The 21,851-nt window shown below is 47.2% G+C and overlaps 2 protein-coding genes and 1 long non-coding RNA gene across 5 annotated transcripts; 2 read left to right on the forward strand and 1 right to left on the reverse strand.

The window, feature by feature from the left end:
* Positions 1-445: 445 nt before the first annotated feature.
* On the forward strand, positions 446-11,005 carry DDX51 (DEAD-box helicase 51). 2 transcript variants are annotated; one of them, XM_069795109.1, is made up of 16 exons: positions 446-551; positions 694-1,085; positions 1,491-1,735; positions 1,861-2,011; positions 3,535-3,680; positions 3,982-4,053; positions 4,226-4,347; positions 4,869-4,977; positions 5,612-5,757; positions 6,466-6,661; positions 7,294-7,409; positions 7,502-7,618; positions 8,566-8,667; positions 9,142-9,205; positions 9,420-9,554; positions 10,416-11,005. In XM_069795109.1, the coding sequence occupies exons 1-16, from the start codon at positions 529-531 to the stop codon at positions 10,440-10,442; spliced, it is 2,163 nt and encodes a 720-aa protein (XP_069651210.1). In that variant the 5' UTR covers positions 446-528; the 3' UTR covers positions 10,443-11,005. The 2 variants fall into 2 exon arrangements, with proteins under 2 accessions (XP_069651210.1, XP_069651211.1); XM_069795110.1 differs by having other exon boundaries at positions 4,241-4,347.
* A 756-nt stretch (positions 11,006-11,761) lies between these two features.
* Positions 11,762-18,448, forward strand: GSTT2B (glutathione S-transferase theta 2B). Its single transcript, XM_069795111.1, has 5 exons — positions 11,762-12,126; positions 15,027-15,114; positions 15,807-15,957; positions 16,534-16,710; positions 17,245-18,448. Exons 1-5 carry the CDS (start codon positions 12,015-12,017, stop codon positions 17,449-17,451), a joined length of 735 nt encoding a protein of 244 aa, XP_069651212.1. The 5' UTR covers positions 11,762-12,014; the 3' UTR covers positions 17,452-18,448.
* LOC138687482 (uncharacterized) lies at positions 15,953-21,815 on the reverse strand. 2 transcript variants are annotated; one of them, XR_011326671.1, is made up of 3 exons: positions 20,590-21,815; positions 20,375-20,501; positions 15,953-16,345 (listed from the first exon to the last, which is right to left on the reverse strand). It is a non-coding gene; the product is annotated as an uncharacterized lncRNA (long non-coding RNA). The 2 variants fall into 2 exon arrangements; XR_011326670.1 differs by lacking the exon at positions 15,953-16,345 and adding an exon at positions 18,996-19,243.
* Positions 21,816-21,851: the final 36 nt, after the last annotated feature.

Raw genomic sequence — 21,851 nt, forward strand, 5'->3', positions numbered from 1 at the left:
TGGGCCAGCCCTGTGCCTGCTGCTTCAGGGAGGCTTTCCTTTAACAGCGTGCTACCCGTGTGGGGCCAAGCGAGCAAGCAAGGAAGGGGTGCTTTTGCTCACTGAGTTGAAACGCTGCCATCCACATTGCTTACGCTGGCTCCCTTCAGGCAGCCAGGGGTGGCCCCCAGTGCTGCGGTAAGCCTCTTGCTCTCTGCCCGCAAGTCCCCACAGTGATGCTGCGCTCTCCTGGGCCTCCGTGTCGGGGGGGGGGACGACCCGGGACTGTGAGGTACTTTTCTCCCCTCAGCATTTCCCCGGCCTTCCTCCTCCAGCGTTTCCCCCTCAGCCGCCCTTCCCGCCTCAGCCGCCCATCCCCTCAGGGGGGCGCGCGGCGCCGCCGCCCCTCCCCAGCCGGCGGAGGCGGCGCGCGCCGCCCCCCCCCCCCCGCGCGCCGTTCTGGAGCCTTCCGCCACTGCCTCGCGCCACGCGGGCTCCGCTGACGTCATCTCCGGGCGCCCCGTCGGCGCGGTGCGGCCCGGCGCGGCCATGGCGCTTTTCTGCATCAACAGGTAACTCCTGCCTCAGGCGCTGCCGGCCCGGCCCCGGCGTCCCCCAGCGGCACGGGCTCGAGTGGGAGGGGTGCCTGGCTGGACGGGCCCGGTGGGAGCGGGCGGCTTGTGCCTGAGGAGGTTTTGTCTTGGGCTGTTTCAGGTATGGCGGGGAGGAGGAGAAGCAAGGGGAGGAAGAGGAGGAGGACGCTGAGGCAAAGGCCCGGGCTCGGGTCCTGCTGGAGCGGCTGCGCCAGCAGGCGAAGGCCCGGCAGTTGAAGAAGCAGCAGGAGGCACAGCCCGAGGGAGGGGAAGGCGGGCTGTCCGGGGGAGCCGACCCGGGGCTGAGCCCCGGGGGCGGGAAGAGGAAGAGGAGGGGGGAGAGTGAAGAGCAGTCCTGTGCGCAAGGACAGAAGAAGCTCAAGAAGAAACAGCGGCCTCGCAGCTCTTCTGAAGAAAGGGCGGACGCCGAGGAGGCAGCAGATGGCAGCACTCCATCGAAGAAGAAAGACAGTAGAAGAAAATCGGACGTGCCGCAAGAGAGGACTGAAGCAGGTAACGCTAAACTGAGGCCGTAGGATTTTGGTTCATTGGGGTCGACAGTTCTCAACGGAGAAGTAGACACAAGTTACCCTTTGAGTAACCTGCTGAATTTACCTGATGGTAAATTTTGTTTTTCTCTGCTTAATATATTCGCAAAGTAATTTGCTTTCTAGGGGAAAGCCCCATATTGCGAACTTTGGGGATCAGTTTAGTGTAAGGGAAGGAGGGAAGCATGTCACCTCAGTCTTCAGTTGCCTCCGTACCAACAAAGAAATGTTCGGCTTTTGCACTTGGATTTAGGAAGAAAGAGGAGCTTGCAAGTTTTGCTTAAGTCTGTTGTTATAAAATGTTCCCTACATCCCTTTTCTGTAGCACGTTCTGACCTGTAGCTTTGTATTCTTGTTATCCAAATTCCAGATTCTGAAGAAGACATCAAACAACAGGAAAATAGAAGCAACCTTAAAAATAAGTCTTCTCAAAGGAAGAAAGCAGATGAGGAAACAGAGGGAGCTGGAACAAGGAAGAAAGAGAACAGTCAAAGAGCTGAAGGAAGTCAGAGTACAAAGGAGGAGCTGTCCTTAGCAGCCTTGGAGGAAGAGGCAAATCCTCCACCCTCCAGTTTGGTGGTTCTTGGAGACTATGACAGAAGGCCAGTGCAGAAGGTAACTAGCTTGACTGAATTTTGATGATGGTCAGGAAGGAGCATGCATCTTAACAGCTTATTTTATGCATAGTATTGTCTGTTTGATGGCAGAAATGCTTTGTTACTCTTCTTTCCCCACCTCAGGTTCAGCCCTTCTTACCGCAGTGGCTTGCTCAACCCAAACTAGTGCAAAAACGTATCAAAGATAATCTAGTTCCAATCGGAGAAGTCCCAGGAATTCATCCCCGGCTGTTGAAAAAGCTACAAATGAATGGGATAGAGTCCTTTTTTCCAGGTAATTTGATAGTGCTTTTGTTTCTTTCTAAACTGACTTAGGTAGTTCCTACAGTCTATTGCTGTATATTTTATGTAGTCAGTGAAGTAAAACATAGAAAAGAACAAGCTTAATGCATCAAAGTGATTGTACTAGTTTTAATCCTTCTTTTTCAAAGCTTTACCTAGGCTGAGTAACTGAAGTGTGTTATCTAGTCATAAATGTAGCTCCACAAAATATGACAGCTTGAAGTAATAGCTCACAGCTGCCAAAAGAGGGAGGTCTTACTCGTGTCCTCCTGTTTTCCCACCTTCCCACCAGGCTTGTGCTTTAGTTCCTTACCTTCCACCATCTCTGCTGCTAATTGGACCTCTCTAGAAACCCGTTCGACTCATTAAAGCAGCAGAAAACCATTCAAGAAAAAAAAGCAGTTGGTTTTCCATTATTTTACCAGTTTTGCAAAAAAGTGCAGTAAGTGCCAGCTCCTAAATAAATAGAAAGCACAGCTGGAAGCAGGGATAAGAAGAGGAGGGAGGAAGGTGGGATCTCTGACCTGCAGTCAGTTACTTGGTCCAGCTGAACCTGGAGGCTTAGACTGTATCAGAGACTCATCAAGGTTACATTGGAAAGGCAGCGTGTGTCTTTTTGTTTTTTTTTTTAAATATTCTGTTACATAACATTTTAATCTAACTGCTATTGCTTATTTTGTCTGGGAAGATCATAGCAGCTTGCTGATAGCAACTTCTTGTGTTCTCTTATATGTGAAGTCCAGCTTATGGCACTTGGTAGTAGATGAATCAAGCAGTGTCATGCCCTGTCTGGTAGAGATGGTGTCCACTGAAGTCATACATCATATGCATCACTGAGTATGGTCTTGTCATGAAGCTAGATCCCCTGGCTGCTAAACCTCATAGATAAACCAAAGTTGGCCGGTTTGTCAGGGCTCGTCATGGGACAAGGAAAGGAGAGAGTTCATGTGTGACAGCCAAAGCTGTTGTCTGTACAGGACTGTTTGCTTCAGTCCTTATGTACTCTCCTGTGGCAAACTTGAATGACTCCAAACCGTATAAGAGTTGTACATTTTGCTCCTTGGCCGGTCAGGCTGCGTTGCCGTGTTGCATGTTCTGTGTTTATATATATAAGAGCAGATAGGATAGAGCAGATAGCAAAGAAAGGATGCTTACAGACAAATATTCATAGGTTTTAAATCTGCCCAGTGCCACCCTAACGTGAGAACAAGAAGACAGATATGAGTTGAAAACAGTATTTAACACAGTAACATCCTAGCTGACCACTAGAAGTAGCTGAATTCTTGGAGAGGGAAATCTCTGTATTCAGTGCTAAGCTTCCATGAATGAACAAGAACCAGGTAAAACCAGATAGCATCTCTATTGACAACTGGGTTTGATTTCTTCCTCTCTTACATCTATAGCAACAACAGCATAGGTGTAGAAACAGATTCATTCTATATAACTGCTTTCCTGGCTACACTGGTTTTAGTCCAGTTAACTCTGTAGTTAATATTTGTTTCTATTTTTCTTCAGTTCAGGCAGAGGTGATTCCTGCTATTCTACAGAGTGCATCCAATGGGTATTTGGTTGGGCAGGGAGGATACCGCCCCAAAGACATCTGCGTCTCAGCACCTACGGGCAGTGGTAAAACCCTGTCTTTTGTCATACCCATAGTACAGGTGAGTTTACCCCCAGTAAAGTACCTGTAGGGAAAATGCTGGGGTTGCTTTTGTTCAAGCAAAAGTAGGTCAGAAAGGAATTTGTGGATGCAAAGCAGCAGATTTTTAGCTCGGAGCTGTACGAGTCCCCTTCATCTCATGAAGGCATAGCATGAGAAGTTGGGAGGGTGGAGGGGAGTAAAATAGAAACATAAAACTCCGTGAGGATGTGTGAAGCCCATCTCTTCTCACTACTTTAGATACAAGAACCTCTTTCTCTCCCCACTGCTTTCAGGGACTCATTTGGCCTTTGTTTTGGCAGGTTCTGCTAGATCGAGTAGTTTGCCAAGTACGAGCTCTCGTTGTTCTGCCCACCAAAGAACTGGCACAACAGGTATGTGGCTCTTCACCTTCTCTCTGAGTGGAACTGGGCCAAGGGAAAGGCTGGTGCAGACAGTACTTTGCTTGGCTGTTCTGTGGAGCAGTTTGAAGACCCATCAGTGGGTTTGATGTTGTTAGCGTAATGGAAAGTATTACTTTAACTGATTTTGTTGTGGCTAACAAAGCCCATCTCTTTGCAGGTGAGTAAAGTGTTCAACATTTACACTGATGGGACAGGTCTGAAGGTCGTTTTGATTACTGGCCAGAAATCTTTTGCAAAGGAGCAGGAGATGCTTGTCCAGAAAAAGTAGGTTGAAAGGTATTTTGATAAGGTTTATAGAGATCGTAAACTATTTAATCTCAGTAAGCAGAGGTCAAAATGTAGGCTATTGCATCACACTATCGCGCAATAATGATTTTGGATAGTGGGTTTATATGCTAGACACTGGTCGTTCTGTCTTTGACAAAAGTGCCTGCTATTACCCCTTTTTTATGGTTGTTGTGTTTTACTAGATTTTGGGGGGTCTTCACCAGCTGAGTAGAATGCAAACATTTACCTTATACCCACAGGTACAAATGATTGTTATGGGATTTTGCTGCAACTAAGCTTTTTTTAAGAGCAATGAAGAATGATGCTTTTTGTTTAAAATGAGGGTTTAGTGTCCAGCACTGCCTTTGCATACTTTCCACATAAAGTGCATATTTGAATTCTGCTCTTTCTCAGTTAAGTGAGTAGTAGGAAAATCTTAAGCTCTGCTGACCAAGGATCTCTGTTACGTGCTTTATGGTGTAGGGAGAAACTTACTGATGGGCTGCTTGTTCTTTCAGAGTGACAGGCTACTACAGCCTGGCTGATATTATTGTGGCTACACCAGGGCGGCTCACAGATCACATTAGCCAGACAGCGGGGTTTAGCCTGACGCAGCTTCGCTTCCTGGTGAGTCAACTCCACGGGTCTCCCATCTTAGTGCAAGGCCCATTAGAGCTGTAATTACTGCTTTGTTCTTGCATGGTACATAAATATATCTCTGTTGGAACTGTTGTATGGTCCCGTTCTATGCTCCAGATTGCTCAGGCAGTGGTCTCAAGATGAGATGTTTTATTCCAACTCGTGACACCCAAGCATCCACCTACTTCCCCTTCTCTCCTAGCCTCTTGCAAACACAAACTCAGAGTGAAGCCTTATTGGTCAAGGTCAAGGTAAATTATCAGACTGTAGTAGCTTCCACCACATAGGAGTCTGCAGAAACATAGTTGCAATCTTATTTATGATATGGAGATTTTTATCTCTTTTTCGGAGACATGGAATGGATTTATGTGCAAATGAACTTGTGTGTAGTTTGAGTGTCAGGCTGCCTACTGAGCTGCTGAAACAAAAGCAAAATTCAGTTTGGGGATAGAAACTTCTGCCATCATTTAAGGAAGGATAGGCAAAGAAAATACTTCTATTGACTAGAAGCTTCCATTATCTTACACTCTGGCTCACTTGTTATAGATACAAAAGGAAAATAAAAGCTCCCTAGTGCTAGATGGTGCTTAACAAGTAGTGTTTTTCGTCCTTGTGAATTCAGATCGTAGATGAAGCTGACCGTATGATCGATGACATGCACCAGAACTGTCTGAACCAAATTGTCAAAGCTGCATTCCAAGTAGAAAATGACTCTGGCTCCAACATGCTTTTTCAGAGGACCAAACCAGGGCCTATAACAGCAGCCAGGTAAGTTGCAGAATGCATTTCTTTGAACTGGTAGCGCGGACACCAGCACTTAGATGTCACTGCCCTGCTTCACAGTACTCTCTCACAGGCACTCCCAAAGCTTGCTTACTTTGAGAAATGTCTGCCAAAGTAAGGCAGCTGCTTTTTCAAAGCTTGAAAAAACAGGCAGTGAACAGCTGATAGTACAGGATGTCTTTTTAGACTGAAGCCTAAGTATTGTATTCTCCAAGCTCTCCTTAACTAGAATAAGGGAGCATCAAAAGAATGCACAAATATTGCAAGTCTGTGATTCTTTTGCATCGTAACTATATGAGTTAGTTGAGCTGAGTAATGGGTTTGAAGAAAAACTGTTGGAATTGTCTATCTGCAGCTGCTGCTTTCATACAGCATGGTAGAGATGTGTCAGAAACAGAGATCAGCAACCAAGGAAGGAAGTGACTAGAATGAGGACACAGGTAACTAGGATGCAAGAATGTGTGCAGGGCTAACAGATGCAGGTTGTGCAGTTGGTTGAGGGCGCTGATCAGTTCCATCTGTGAACTCCACCATAAAACAAGGGTGTAAAAGAACCTACAGGAAAGGCCCAGGACAGGAAAAGAGTGTCAAAAAGAGTTAATTGCTTCCCTCATAACATCATCTGAAGGCATCTGTGGAGGAGCTCCTTTGCCCTGTCCTCAAAGTTCAGTTTCTGTGTGCTGTTTCTTTCAGCTCCTGCTATCCTCAGATACCCTTACAGAAACTGCTGTTTTCAGCCACGTTGACTCAGGACCCAGAGAAACTGCAGCAGCTGGACTTATTCCAGCCTCGCCTCTTCACGTCTGTCTATTCTGAGAAAAAAACATTTGGAGTTGGAACAGAGACTGAACAAGATACTAAGAAATACACACTCCCCGAGGGGCTATCGGTATGACATTAATTGTCTTGAACAAATTATACTTGAAGATTTGTTTAACTCTGGAGTCTGTAGTTGTTTTTACCCTATAAACAAATATGTCTTCCATATGGTTCCTTGCATGACAGAGGTGCTGGGCGAAAGTGGCTTTGGGAGTATTTATGACCCAGAGAGCTCTATCTTTTGCGTGTTTGTTTTCTCATTGCTTAGTGTTCATGTCGTTAAGACTGAATTAATTTTTTTTTTTAATTAAACTCTCTTCATGCAGAATTAAGATATGAAGTAATAATAATGTAGTAGCACTTATCAACAGTCCATATGTATAACCTGCATTTTGGGGCATGTAGATAGAGGTCACCCTGTAGACAAGAAGGCAGTGTGTGTTGTTACTTGCTGTGGAGAAGTGAGGACATTAGAACAATGCAGATCTCCTGTCTCTACCCTGTGTTGTATCATCCCAGCCTGTAACTGTGACTTATTCTAAAGGGGGTGGCCTTGTTCTAAAGGGGGTCTGGTTTTGCTGCTATTAGTCAGCTGTAAAACATCAAAGCCTATGTAGGTCTTGGACAGGTAGTGGGTTTCAGAGTAGATAGCCTTGGCAAGAAGTAATTTTTCTCTCTGAACTTCTTCCCTGTCGACTGCAGCAATGTTACGTGCCTTGTGACCTGAATTCTAAGCCTTTGCTCCTCTTGTATTTCATGCTGAAAATGAAATTTACCCGTGTGTTGTGCTTTACCAACTCCAGGGAAGCTTCTCACAGGTGAATATATTAATCAGATCACTATAGTAGGTATCTGTCAAGTAATGCTACAGAGGTAATGAAGTGACTGTTTCCACCCCATTTACCTACAGGTTGTTCCTGCTGGTTCAAGCCTTTGGTGGCATCGCTGTGGCTGAATTTTCTTCTCGGTTACCTCCAAATGAAAGACAGAGAACCATGAAGGAATTTGAACAAGGAAAAATACAACTGTGAGCATCTTAAATGAGTTTCCTGTGTCTCTTCCAACATAGGCCATTTCCAGTGTGAGGAGCTAGGTAGAACCAACACAGTTAAATGAGGTCTTGTGTAAAACAGAGCATGCAGGAACCAACTTGCAGAATGGGTGTGAGACTTGGACTTGTGACTTGAATTGTTACCCAGCCTGTAACTTGGCTTATTCTAATCTAGCTGTAACCTGAATTTCTGTGTGTTATTTTATAACAAGCAGTAAATGTAACTGCTTGTTCATATAGTTGCCCAAAACACATAACAGTTCAGAAAACCTTAAGTTTAATGTGTGTGCTTGGCGTCTGGCGCTTGTTGGAAGAAAATAGATGTTGGTACTAGAACTACTTATAGTATTAGTGCTTCCTACCAAGAAAATCCCTGATCAGACTGGTACACAGACTTACTTCTATCCCTGTGTTTGATTTGCCATGTGGTTTTGATAGCTGTATGGGATTGCATCTGTGGAATGTCTCTGAGAAGAAGGTAAACGCTTATTTTCTGGATTTTCTTTTTATCCAAACCCAGTGTTTAAATTCCTCCTTGACTGCTGGAATTTCACACCTCGCTGTCTGCAGAGGTCACTTAAAGTGCCTTTATGGAATGTTCAGGTAGCTTACAGATTTGTAACCTCCAACGTGGTGGGAGCTGTCTGGCTTCGTGTCACATGCTCGGAGAACCTGGAAACACCCAGTAACTTTTCATGCACAACAGTAGGTGACAAGCCTCCAGTGATGCTTGGAGGTCTGCAGGCAGTTAAAAATGCCAGTGGCAATAAGGAGTGACTTACAATGCTGCTGCCATGCTCAGAGGCTGGCTGCCCAGGTTGAACAGAGATTAGCAAGAGTTGTGCTGAGTTCACTTGTGTTTTGCTTCTGCAGTAGTGCAAGAGATGTTACCTGAAAATGACTATACGTATGTTTAAAACCAGGTTAATCAGTACAGATGCCACTGCACGAGGGATTGACGTTAAAGGAGTGAATTATGTAATAAACTATGATGCACCACAGTTCATCAGGACGTATATTCACCGGTAAGACAACCAGGAACAAAGGGAAGATGTCTGAGCTTGGTTTACTTTGAAATGTTTAGCAAAGGTGATGTGCACTTAAAAAGGTTTTTAGTTTTGGATTTTTTGTACTTTAATATGCAAATAGCTTTCTAATTGAAATTAAGCCTGTAGCGTCAGCAGAGTAATGCAGCATTGAAACGGAGAGCTAGCACCCTATTACAGAAAATGTAGTTTACAGGAACTAGAAATAACTGTCCTGGACAGCATCGAGTATTGGGTTTCTAGATGTTCAGAAAACTGCAGTGGCACAGCAGCTGTGAATGAGCCCTGGAAGTGTTCACCCTTTGTAACACGGCTAGTCCTGCTGTGCTAACCTCAAAAAACTTGGAATCAGACTTTCTTAAATCTGGAGAATTTCAGAATCAGACTCTTGGAGCTGATAATGGCAGTGACTGTGTGGCTAAACTGACTTGATGCTACTTTTTTTGGTTTCAGAGTTGGAAGAACGGCTCGTGCAGGAAAAGTGGGCGTCGCTTTCAGCTTGGTCCTTAGAATTCAGGTACGTCATTGGTGTGGGATTCATTTGGTAAGGATGCATGCAGGGGCATAAGGAAGATAAGGTTCATACTACTTCCCTCTTTTTCCAGTCAGCTGAGCTTTGTACTTGGAAACTTCAATTATTTCCTGACTAGGCAGCATGTTCCAAAATGTGCTCGTTTTCTAGCTGATAGGCAGTGGGGTGTCTCATCTCCTGTGTCCATTTTGTTATGCAGGAGCGTAGGTTTCTGCGGATGTTGAAGGATGCTGGCATCCGAGACATAAAGAAGCACCCGGTGAAGGGCAACTCACTAAAGCCATTGGTGCAGAAATATGAGGAAGCTCTCTGTAAGCTTGAGAAGACAGTCAAGGTAATTAAAATGAGGAAGAAAACAAACAAAAAAATCAAACTACGACTTGCACAGTTTATTTTAACTCACGACTAGCACAAGTATTAGTGACCAGGATCCTTTCCTTTAACTGAGACATTTCCATTTCACTGTGAAGGCAGCATGTGTGGGTGCCTTATTATGAAATACTCAGAAAGGGTGGGGAGGAGAGAAAGAGGTTTTCTGTTAAAGGAAGGGTAGGCAGCATCCCTGGAGGTATTTAAAAGACATGTAGACATGGTGCTTAAGGACATGGTTTAGTGGTGGACTTTGCAGTGTTAAGTTTACAGTTGGACTCGATCTTTTTCAAGCTAAATGATTCTATGATTCTATTTTATGATTCTGTGATTTGTGGTGTTTCCTTTTCTATTCTGCCTTTCTCTTACCTCTGGAGCTGGGATTTTGGCAACTACCCAGAGGAGGGCAAACAAAATGCAGAGATTAAACCTTTTGTCATTACAGAGTTATAAGACTGTAATTTACAGCTATGCTGACTAGAAGTTTGGGTATTCCAAACCAGGAAAGCATTTTCTGCAGGCCATTCTTTATACACCCGTGGGAAGGTTGAGAGCTTTCACACAGAAGCAGGGTAGCATTTAACCTGCTAGATGAGTGGACTAGGGATCCGTAATAGACTTTCTGTGCTGTATGATTTAGGCAAGTGTTCTGCTCTCTAATTTGAGGACTCCTTGAAAAATGATGAGTTTGAGTTGTAGACTAGGAATGTTTGAGAACTGGGCCAGAAAGGATTATTAAATTGTCCCATTGCTCCCCAAAGTCCCTTCTGTGTGACTCTGAGACAGGGGCATCTTCAGTCACCTTCTCAACTTTAATTTTGAACAGAACGAGCGAGCACAGAAACGAGCCTGAATGAATGGAAGCTGAGAAGGTCATGTTTTGTGGCACTGAAGCTGCTGAGCGGGATAGGTCACGGGCTACTACCCAGCATGGTAACAATGAGACATGGTCGCAGAACGGTTGGCTCCTCAACCTTATCCTATGCAAAGTCAACTATTACAGGCCTCATTCCCCTTTCAAGGACACTGCAGAGTTCAGTTACTGGTTTAAAACAAACAAACAAAAACTTTGAGATACAGTTGTTCTGAAGAGGACTTTGTGTCATATCCTGCTGGTATATGTAAAACTGCCCCCAGTGAAGAGAAGAGCTGTTACACAGCGCTTGAACATGGGCCTGATGGAACTGCCGATCTCCAAAGGTGAGGGCTGTGCCCTTCGTGCCTCTGAACTGTGACAACTAATGGTTCCGTCTTACTGCACAAGCAGCTGTATCTGCAAATGCATAAACACGTATACAGTGCCTATAGCAGAAGTGTGTTTGGAGAGCTGCTCTAGGCTGAAGTGACTGTAACTTTTAAATAAATACTATATATATTTTTTAAACAGTGTCTAATAAAGATTCCTGGGTACAGGGATGGAGATTGCCTTGAAGGGCTTGTTCACTTCTATAGTCTTGTGCCTTTCTTGTCATTTTGTTTCCTTCCACTATTCACTACCACTGGTAACAGCAGGTCTTACTAAGTGTTAGGATGGCGTTAATGCAGACTAAAATGTCTGATGTCCAATATGAATATACTGGAGTCAGCTAGTATCACTACAAGCCATAAATCTGTATTTGAGACGTGCCACTGCTATTTTTAACTGCCCCTGGCAGAAGGCTCAGAGCTACCACATAGCTGCAGCCTGCACCTACCCTTTTAAGACTTTCGGCAGGAACCGCCCCAGCTCTGCTTTATTATTTTGTAAAACAACAAAGTAAGGGTGCACCAGCATTAGCAATACATTGTTGGAGCAAAGCGAAGGGCTGGCAATCGTGAACGGTTGGGTATCAGGAAGGGTGGTTGCATCTTGTAAAGGTAGGAGCAACGTGGGGTTTTATAGCAGTGAGGTAGCGTCTGGCTTCCTACCGTGTGACTCTTGAGCAGTTTTTGCATAGCACGGGTGCCTGGGCTGGCGTCAGAGTAGCAGAAAGGAAAGTTCTCTTCTGCAAGAGCTGTGAGCTCCTGTCAGCAAAGCAAGTATCTACCCCTTGTGCACCTACACCCATCACCCTGGCTTTGGTTTTCCTTCTCGTTAGGCAATTCAGAGCAGTTACTAAGCCAAGCCCGAGTTTCAAACAGGAGACGGCCGAGCCCGGTTGGAACTTTGCCCTGGAAAACCGCCATCGCCCCCGTCCTGCGCAGCCACCGGCCGCAGCTCTGCCCGCCCGGGAGCGGTCCTGCTCAGCACCACGGTCCCTCTGGGCTGAAGAAGCCCCTCTCCCGGGACGAAGCCGGTAAGGCGGCGGGGGGGGGAGCCCCGGGTTCTCCCCGGGACGGCTCCGCCCCCGCCGCGGGAGGAACCGGGGCAGCCTCGCCCCGCTGGCGGGGCGGGGGCCGGGCGGCGGCGGCGGCGGCAGCAGCAGCGGCAGGATCGGTGGCAGGGATGGGGCTGGAGCTGTACCTGGACCTGCTCTCGCAGCCCTGCCGGGCGCTCTACATCTTCGCCCGCAGCAACGGCATCCCTTTCGAGTTCAAGCAAGTGGAGCTGATGAAGGGTGAGCGGGGGCCGGGGCTTGTGGTGGGGCTGGGGGTGGTTCTCTGTCCCCCAGTCCCTGGGTTAGCAGGGGGGCTAGTTGCTTCCCCTCCTCCGAGCTGCTGGGCACAGCCGTGCTGGGACCCCGGGGTCCCCCCGCCGCTCTCCATCTCCAGGGTAAACCGCTGGTTGCCAGCAACCCCCCCTCCCACGCAGAGCCGCTCCGCGGGTGGGACCGGGTTACTCAATCGTCCCCATCAGCGTAAGATGCTTCAAGAGGGTGGGGTGGCCCTCCAGCTGCAGAAGGCTTCTGGTGTCAAAATAAAAGCAAAATCTGATTTCCTAAAGAAACTCTGACTTGAAGTGGCAGTCTCGGTGCCCGCGCTCCTCTGCAAAAAACGACAAAGGCGTGCGGTATCTTTGAAATCGGCCCCACCGCAGCAGAAAGTGGGCCTCCGAAAAAAGGACTGCTTTTCTGAGAAGAAACGCTCAGGAGGGGCTAGGTCTGAGGCCGTTCCCCATTTAAACGAGAAACAAAAAGCAACAGAGATGGGACATTCACGTATGGGCGAGGATAGCAGAGATGTGCGATTCTTGCTCTCTAATTCAACTTCCTTAGAAAACTTTGCGCTCCGCTAAGCAGCAGCGGTTGCTGCAGAGCAGCTTTTCTCCCCTTCTTAGCAGGGGTTAAGAGCCCCTTGGGAAGAGCCCTCATGCAGGGAGCTTGCTGATGTCTCCCCAGGCAGGCCACCCCTTGGATTGTTCCTGTTTATGGTCAGGTTATTTTGAGAGGATTGAGGACAGGCTCGCGAAGGCAGGGGAGTGAGACAACGCAGCCGTCAGGGATCTGAATGCTGAGAAATGAAGGGAAGGTGGTTTAGTTTGTATTCAAACCAACTGATAATTGGTAGGAGCCTGCCCAGGAGGTATCATATATTTTCACCCAACAGTGCCTAAAGATCTGTATCTTCTTTCTTTGTAACTGAAACTGGTAAAAGCTATCCTTCAACTTTTCCAGAGCTCTGCGGGAGTTGAAATTAAGGTAATCTATTGGGCATAAGAATGCCTTGGTAAGTAATGCTCAAAACCAATGAAAGATGAGAAGGCTTCTGGGGCTGAAATTGATAAAGGAACAAAAGAGGCTCCAGCCTGTGACTTGAAGAAACCTCAGGCGTGTTGTGGTTTAGTCTCTGGGTGTTCCCCTGCACACCTTAGCTGTGCATTGATTGCACCTTACTGCAGCTTTCCTCAGACCTGTCTCGCAGGAAAAAGATGTTGCTATTTTTTGTGGCTGGGGGCAGGCTCATCTAGTGTCCTTCTCCTTCTCTCCCAATAAATAAACTGTTGTGGTGAGACACTGGTACGAAGGAGAGGAGACTGGCAGGCAAGCAATGGGAGCATCAAGGAGAATGGAACAACTGAAATACAGTTATCGGGGAACTGAGAGGAAGGAAAGTGAATTAAATCCCAGTTTCCCAGTGCTCTGTGCCCCATGGCATCAGCATTTGCTTTTGGTCAGTGTATTTAAGATGGGTAATTTGGCTTACAGGAATGCTAGAGGTGCATCCCGTTCCTGCAGTGTGCACACCTCCCACGCCGTGGGGAAGCACTCCTGGTACCTGCAGCTGGGTTAGCTCGGCATCCAGCTGCTCGGCAGACACGCGTGGGCACACCGGCCCCCAAATGAGCACTCACTCAGGGATACGGTGCGGGCGGCCTCACTGCACTATTACCCATCACTGCATGGTATGTAAGGACCAGGTGAGGGAACATATACTCAGATTTGAGCTGGTGGGTTGAATGTGTCCCCCCAGAAAAGCTCTTGGGCCCCCAGTAGTACGGTAGGTCTCAAGGAAATAGGTAGAAAAAGTGAGAATGGATAGAAATCACGCGACACTCCAGGGACACCCGAGGACCTGGAACTTGCGCATCGCGTGCAGGAAATCCCAGTGGCTTTTTGAAAGGGGGTGGGGAAGACGGGCTGTGAGCCAAGTGACAGAGGAATAGTCAGAAATGAGGTTTGCCAAGTAGTGGGAAAACTAAAACTGGTTCCAGAGCATATCCTCTAGCACAGAGATTCTCAGGTGACTCACGTAGTGGGACATGGCGTGGGGTTAGACGTTAGAGAAGCTTGAATACAGAGGTACACATGTGTGACTGAAGCCGGCAGCTGGAAAAAGCTGGCACGAACAAGTCACGTAAAACAAGGCTTCTGGGACTGAGTTCAAACGTAGTGGAGCACGCTGAGACCTCAGATGAACAAAGCACCTTTTTCCTGTCGGGTTCACTCTGCCTACCTTTCCGGGGGGACCTACAAGATAGTTTAAAAGCACACTCAAATCCATGTTTGCTCTGTTAAAGATACGCAAAACCTGCAAAGAGAGCTGATTGATAGGTCTGTAATGAAGTACCCATGTCTTTATATGGAATCATAGAAATTTATTTTCATCTGAGGACTAAAAAGAGAGTTGAATATAAATTACATTATCTTCTGGGGGGAAAAAAAAAAGTCTGCTTTCTCACTGTCCTCGTGGTTCATGTTTCTGATACCGAGATCCCTTTCCTCCAAGGATCTCAGTGTTCACTCTGGGTTTATACAGGACAGGTACCTCCAGGCACAAACTTAAAGCTGATAGAGCCCTGAGTTGACAAGCACTGTTGGTATGAAAGGGCTCTTAACCGTTCTGACCTTGTTGAGAGGTGGTTCTGGTATGCAGGCAATAAGCAAGTAAGCTGACATCATAGGGCAAACCCCCTATTTACCTTGTGGCATGTTTTGATTGCTTATAAACTTAAACGAGACTGTATTTGTACATTCAAAACCAGGAACTTGAGGCCAGCTGGTCCCCACAGATTCCTCGGGTGTTTGCAGACAGGTCCTGGGCATCGCTGCCAAGTACAACTTCTCATTTCCCTCCTCAGGGCAGCACAGGACAGAGGAGTTCCGGAAGGTGAATGTCCTGATGAAGGTGCCTGCGCTAAGGGACGGTTCTTTCACCTTAGCAGAGAGGTGAGGCTCAAATAAGCTCAAACCCCTACTGCAGTATTGTTTATCCTAATGCTTGGATTCTGCCAGTGTACTGTTCGGTCGCTACTGGGACTCCAGCCCAGGTACTTCTTTGCCGCCTTCCTACCGGTTCCACTTGTACATAACATAAACCTGTATTTCATGAGAAGCTTTCTCATGTAAGCAACTTGAACAGCGCTGATCGTGGAAAAATCTGTGAGCTGCTGCTGGGAACTAGCTTGCAGGTAGGCACTGTTTCTGAGCTTAAATACCTGCCCATGTGTCCTCCTGCTCTCTGCCTTCAGCTGGAGGCTGTGGTTCGGTGCAGTAAATTTGACGCAAGGCACCCACTGCTGCATGGCCAGGCAACACAAAGCTCGGATTTGGTATAAACTCATTCCGTGGCTCGTATTTGCTGAAAAATATTGATGGGGTAGTTGTACCAGCAGGCCTCGTCTGTCTCACTGGACTAATGTATCTATCACATAATTGCTGTCCACAGGCAGCCAGTGAAGCCAGCACAAACTCTCTTGTGTGCTGTGCCTCGCTGGCAGTTACGCGTCCTGCACCTCTACCTGACTCGTTAGGTTTGTATTGCTGCTGGTCCAGCAATGCAAAATTTGGGGGAAGGAGAAAGGATGAGGTGCTCTTATCTCAGGTTATCAGCTCACAGGTCTGTCTTTCTCTCCGGGCAGCATTGCAATCCTCCTGTACCTGGCCCGGAAATTCAAGACTCCTGATCACTGGTACCCATCTGACCTGCAAAAAAGGGCTAGGGTTGACGAGTACCTGTCATGGCAGCACGTCAACATTCGTGGGAAGGGGAGCAAGCTGTTCTTAATGAAGGTAAGACCATTGTATAGCAAAAACTAAGTGCTAAGAGCTGTGAGTGCAATGGCCCAGGAAGTACCTCCTGTGTGCAGGGCCTTTCTAAGCAAATGTACAAGCCAGGTGACAGACAGGAACAAAACTAGATCTGGAATTGACTCGCCTGCTCAGCTGAGCCTAACTGAAGTGTCCTGAATACTTCATGCTGCAGCCACAGGTCTGGGCATGCACTGAGATCCAGAGCAAATTCGTCCCGGGTAAGCTGCTAACACCAAACACTGCTCACTGCCTTCTGCTCAGCTTCATGGAAAGAATAAACCTCCCATTGGAAAACAAAATGGAGTTGCTTGCAGATGGTGCAGCCTTCCCTTGAGAGGAGACTCTCCTGGCTGAAAGTTCAAACTTTCTAGGGAGGAGACAAGGACAGGTGGGAATTAATGACTGACATTAACGTTAATCTGCCACAGGAGATTAGCAGTACCAGTTGTTCTCGTGCGTGGCTGGCGAGGGATCCTTAGGAGGCAGCAGTGGGAGGGTGTGGACTGAGTTTGGAGGGAAATATGTAAAAAGTAACTTGTTTCTTCTCCCTGCCAGGTGCTGCTGCCTCTCCTCACAGGCCAGCCACTTCCTCCAGAGAAACTGGAAAGTGTTACTGAAGAGCTGAACGTTGTCCTGAAGCAGTTTGAGGAGAAGTTCTTGCAGGACAAGCCCTTCATCGTGGGCAGCGAGGTCTCCCTGGCAGACCTTGTAGCACTGGTGGAGCTCATGCAGGTGAGCATCAAGCCCCCCCACAAGCTGGGTTATGGCCAGGCCAGGCCAGGCCAAGGTGTGGCTGCAGCAGCACCACCTCTTTAATGGCAGATCTTTCTTCCTGCAGTTAACTCCTTAGTAGAGTTAAATCTTGTTCCTTTTTGACTTTGACCATAATCAAGTTTGCCAGGGAACACCTACTTTGAGACAGTTCTCTCTATAGAAGTATGGACAAAATTCGTCAAGAAAAAAAAGATAAATTACAAACTAGGCAGAGAAAGTACAGATATTTGGAAGAGATGTGTTGGTGTGCACGGACCTCTGTGTTCTGCATTAGACAGTTCTTGGATTAGCCATGGCAGTGGTCTTTTGCAGCACGTCCCAGGGGACAGCAGCTGCTGAGGATGACAACACTTGCTTCCTACTAGCTAAGAACCGGAGATGAACTCCACCTTATGTGACGACTGTCTGCTGCCTTGAGCCAAAAACATATCTGTGTGTCATTCTGGTCCTATCCCTGGTAAATGTGTTGTTTGACTCGCTCTCGCTCTGCAGCCTGTAGGTGCTGGCTACGACCTGTTTGAGGAGAGGCCGAAGTTAGCAGAGTGGCGCAGGCGGGTGGAAGAAGCGGTGGGGAAGCAGCTCTTCCAGGAAGCCCATGAAGGGATCTTGAACGTCAAGAACTTGACCGCTGATAAGATCGCACCCGAACTGCTGGAGCATTTCAAGCACCAGCTCCTAAAGCAGGCCAGCCAGAATTAGGGGGTTATACTCTAAGTAAAATGGATTCTTTTCTGCAGGCTTTTTGTAGTATTTCAGCAGTTCTTCTAAAAAACATACAGAAACATCATTCAACAAAATGCACTTCAATCACAGCCTTTCTGCAACTTAGAAGGGAAGAAAACTACATCTTGAACAGACTGCAGTGAGCTGCTTTCCCTTCTTGTCCACTACAGGTATGAGCTGTAGCTCTACAGGCTTTTTCTTCCTCCAACACCACTGGATCTGTTTGAGGACAGAGGCAATTCAGTCCATGTGGGAACCGGGGCCAGTCAGAACTTCCCTTTCCATCCCTATTGAGTTTTCCAGGTCACAGCACTATAGAAGGGGCAAAGGCTTCCTGAGGGTATGGCAGAGCAGATCTGTCTGAAACAAGGAAAAATCATGGAAAATGACTTTCACTTTGTAAGACGCTCAGTTGGAAGATTTTTGCTCTTTACTAAAGAGACAGGCCGGGACCCAGCCCTTGGTGGGGACCCTGCCAGGGCTCTCCTAGAACACCTGGCCACTAGAGGCGGCTGCGTCACCTGTGGGAGCAAAGGGACACAGTGCCTAGGAGCAGGGGGGCTGGGCAGGTACCCAAGTGAGGCCTCCAGCTTCTGGGAATGATGGGGTTAGTCCTGTGAATAAAGATCCTCAACCGTAGACTCATGCCATACTCTACAAAGAACAGCCTGCCCAGTTGAGAAAAGCTGCTTTTTGAAGTGAAGTTGCTGCCAACCACATGGTCGCCCTCTGCAAACCGTATCAGTGCTCTGGCCTTTCCCCAGAGCGGCTTTGTCAGCTCGTTGGAAGCCATTCAAGGAGGCTCTGATGAGCACTGCCGTGGCTGGGCCAGCATTGGTGGTAGAGGGAGCTGTACTGGCCAGCCCCTGGGTGAGCAGAACACACGGGCTATGAGCTGAGTAACGCCTCAGGTACAGTTCCACTGCTCTTCTGTCATGTGAGATTCTCCAGTAAAGTTAATGATTACGCTTACCGTGTGTTGTAGCTCTGTTTGGATTTGTAATCAGGATTTGGAAGGAAGTGGCCCTTCACAACCTCTTGCCTGTGTCCCTTTGTACCCCTCCCGCTTTCCTGTCCGCCTGTCCCTGTGACCTTCCATTTCCAGGTACAAGCCATGAGGACGGTTCCAGTTTGCAGAACTGTTTTTTTCCCTCCTTGTTAAGCTCTGGTTGTATCTGGAAGTCTGTTTGTCTCTGCTGGCTGGTTACACCATCCCCAGAGATGGCCGCATAGTATGCTGGCTGTGAGATGTCAGTCATCTTTATGCAAGTCAAGTTATTACAGTGCTCAGAAAAGGTGAAAGTAGCTGCTCAAACCAGTCTTGCACATCCTTTCAGCTGGACTTACTGATTTGGGGAATGAGCCAGCTGCCTCTTCTGCTTTCGTTTCCTGAGTAAACCTGTCCTTTAGTTCAAAAGGGCACCACGAACCACAGCTTGCAATACACATCTCTGTGGGCTGAGCTAAAGCAGCCAAGCAGGCAGGCTGGTCCCTTTCCGTTCTTCCAACTTGCAGGAAATCTTAAATGTCAGTGGTGAAAAAGCAGGTTTGCCCCCAAACTCTTTCAGTTTCAGTGCTGACACAGGCAGGGATATTTGTCTTCCTATCTGATTTTTTTATTGGTAAGTTTGCTGAGGAGAGCCTGCAAAGTTGGTGACAGCAGCTTTCTTCTCACCCTGAGAGTGCTTGCATGGTTGGTGCCTGAGCAGCAACCCCTGTAGGCACTGCACTGCTGCTCTGCGGTAGTAGCTTGCCTGCAGTGCTAAACCTACAAAAAAATGGCCTGTTTACGTTGTACTGCCAACCACTTCCTTTTCTCTGCAACCTGCAGCTTACCGCAGCCACCAGCTGGGCTTCTGTGCACCACCAGAATATAGGAGGTCCTTCTTTGCTACCTCACCAAAGCTGCCCAGCCTTGCTGTACTCGCTTGTGTTAGCACATTTGTATTTTGCCTAACTTCCAGATTCCTGACCTCAAGCTTTTCTGTTTCTTGTAGAGAGCAAACTTCCTACCAGCACAATAAGTGCTTCACACAGCTTCTGTTCAAGTAGAAGCAGGGCAGAGAAATAATCAAAACCAAGAGCCTAATCTACAGAGTGCTAATCTTGCCAGATCTCAGACTGGGCTTGGTAGCAGGACCTTTCTTGATACACATCTCCCTGCAGAATCTCAGGATATGGCTGCTGTGCATGCAAAACCATTGCATGAGCCAAAGCAAATAAAGCGTCTTTTTTTTTCTTATTTATGGTACTTGCAGCACAAGAGCTCCATATAAGAGAGTCCTGAGCCAATTTTCTGCTTGTTTGAATAAGGCACAAGTTCCTTACGTGTCACGCATTGTGTGCTCTCGCAAGGACATCTGCCTTCAAAAACAAGCTGGAACTATGTCCAGAGCTTGTTGTCTGGTGCTTGTATGCTGCCAGCATCACAAATGATAAATGCACTTGCCTCAGTCCAGCGTGGTCGTGGTGATAAAAGGAGATTTTAAATCGTTTTTCCTATAGTCTTCTCTGTCTGCGCTAAGCCCACCCGAACTGTAGGTTCACTCTCCCAATGAAGCTGTGTGCAGTCAGCAGTGGTATTTTGGGCCCTTCTGTGCACGCAGGACAAAGCACCTCCCCAGAGTAACTCCTTGGATGGCAACAGAGTTGTACAACAGATAAATCTGCCTTCTTTTTTTGCTCTAAAATAAATCGTGGAGATAAGTCATCTCGTCCTTGTACTTTGCCTTTTGCTATCCCTCCACCTCCCTCATTTTGTTAATTTGTGTCATTTGATCTTGGCCAGTTCCAGCTCCTAGGTTGAAAGCCCAAGAGCTGCCTGCCAAAATCCAACAGGTTGTGCAAGAGTTTTGCCTTCCTCAGTGCAAGGTCTCTTCCGTGTCCACTCCCCTTTCACCTGAATATGGAGAGAGGTTACACCTCCAGTGACAGTTTAATGTGCTGTTCTGAGTCAATTTCCTCAATTCTTGCCAGGGGCTATTTGGAAACAGGTGAAAGCCTGTGATTTCTACAATAAAATGAAGCTGGAACACATAAAATGGGAGGAATGTTTAAAAAACAGATACACATCCTGAGACCTTTTCTAAACAAGAAAGAAACTGCAAAACTTACTGCATTTTTTCTACGCTGTTCCCACTTCCAAAAAGGTGATAGAGAAAGCACAAGCAGGAAAAATGGCCTTTGAGGTGATGGAGCCAAATGAAAATACAACGCTAGGAGCACTAGCCTAGGGCCAGGAATAATGCAATCAAATGCCATATAACATGACCAGAGAAAAATACCTCTTTGGTTGTGTGGGCTGTGCAGTGCAGCAAATTGGAGAAAAGCTTAAGGAAGGAACATTTCCAGGAGGCACATGAAAAGATCTTTGAAGTCCAGATAGGACTAATGGATCAATTGAACCAGAAATAAAGGAGCAAAGCAAACCCATGCTGCTCATCTTGCTACCCACCGCTGAGACCAACAAATTCTTCTCAGTGATTATCTCTGAGTGGGGATATGCAGCTATTTTGAAGCACAAAGACTTCTTGGACTATTACCTGTGCAGAGCCACACTCACGCTCTTTTTCCCCACTCCCTTAACATTTAAGATTTCTTTGCACTGAAGGAGTTTGACATGAACTCAAGCACCTGCCACAATACTCTATGAGCCTTCATCTCTGGCGTGTTGGTGCTGCATGCAGGTGCTTTAGAGGGTAAACTGTACTGCAGGGGAGCTGAAGGGCGTACACAGCCCCTCTCCCTATTCTGGCCAAGAAACTGAAATACTCTTATCGTGCAGTTCTAAATCGGAACAATGACTCTGAAAATAGGTGCGTGGTGCAGCAGACTCGATACTTCATTTTGAGACGCAGCTTGTTCACCAGACTGGCAAACTGAATGGTCTAACAGTAAGCCCCATTCCTAAGGAGTTCTCAGAGCTGAAGTCTTGGCAAAGTGGTATAAAGGGAAGCACCTGAAAGTGTTCCTAGTTTCTAAATTATCCAGTTGACGAGCTCCTGGCTCAGTATCCAAGCCTTTTCACCACCCTTTGTAATGATCCTTTACACAGTTCCCTCTCCCTGAGGTTCCTGTGGCTCTTTCCAAGGATTCATGCGTGATGTACAAGCTCTCTGGCACAGCACTGATAAAAAGGTGTCAGCTGAGCCGAGGTGGGTTTGACTGGGGGTGACTTTGCTCCGAGTGGTTCAGCCACTCTATCTTGCAGAGACCCAGAAGTCCCTGTGCTCAACCAGCATGTCACTTTCCCTGAATCACACAGCTGTGAAACGCTGTGAGCTCCATGCAAGGGCTTGAATTCAGTCTGAGCTTCTTTAGTTCTCCTCTGCTTGCGTGGGAATCTGAAATGACAGATACCAGGGGGAGAGGAAAGT

Source organism: Haliaeetus albicilla, chromosome 10 (assembly GCF_947461875.1).
Source record: "Haliaeetus albicilla chromosome 10, bHalAlb1.1, whole genome shotgun sequence".
In the NCBI taxonomy this organism is placed as follows: Eukaryota; Metazoa; Chordata; class Aves; order Accipitriformes; family Accipitridae; genus Haliaeetus; species Haliaeetus albicilla.

Coding starts and splice junctions, on each gene's coding strand:
- DDX51 (XM_069795109.1), top strand. CDS start 529: ATGGCGCTTTTCTGCATCAACAG. Junction 1,736..1,860: donor ACAGAAGGCCAGTGCAGAAG/GTAACTAGCTTG, acceptor TCCCCACCTCAG/GTTCAGCCCTTCTTACCGCA. Junction 7,410..7,501: donor TCCAGGGAAGCTTCTCACAG/GTGAATATATTA, acceptor ATTTACCTACAG/GTTGTTCCTGCTGGTTCAAG.
- GSTT2B (XM_069795111.1), top strand. CDS start 12,015: ATGGGGCTGGAGCTGTACCTGGACCTGCTCTCGCAGCCCTGCCGGGCG. Junction 15,115..15,806: donor TCTTTCACCTTAGCAGAGAG/GTGAGGCTCAAA, acceptor CTCTCCGGGCAG/CATTGCAATCCTCCTGTACC. Junction 15,958..16,533: donor GCAAGCTGTTCTTAATGAAG/GTAAGACCATTG, acceptor TCTCCCTGCCAG/GTGCTGCTGCCTCTCCTCAC.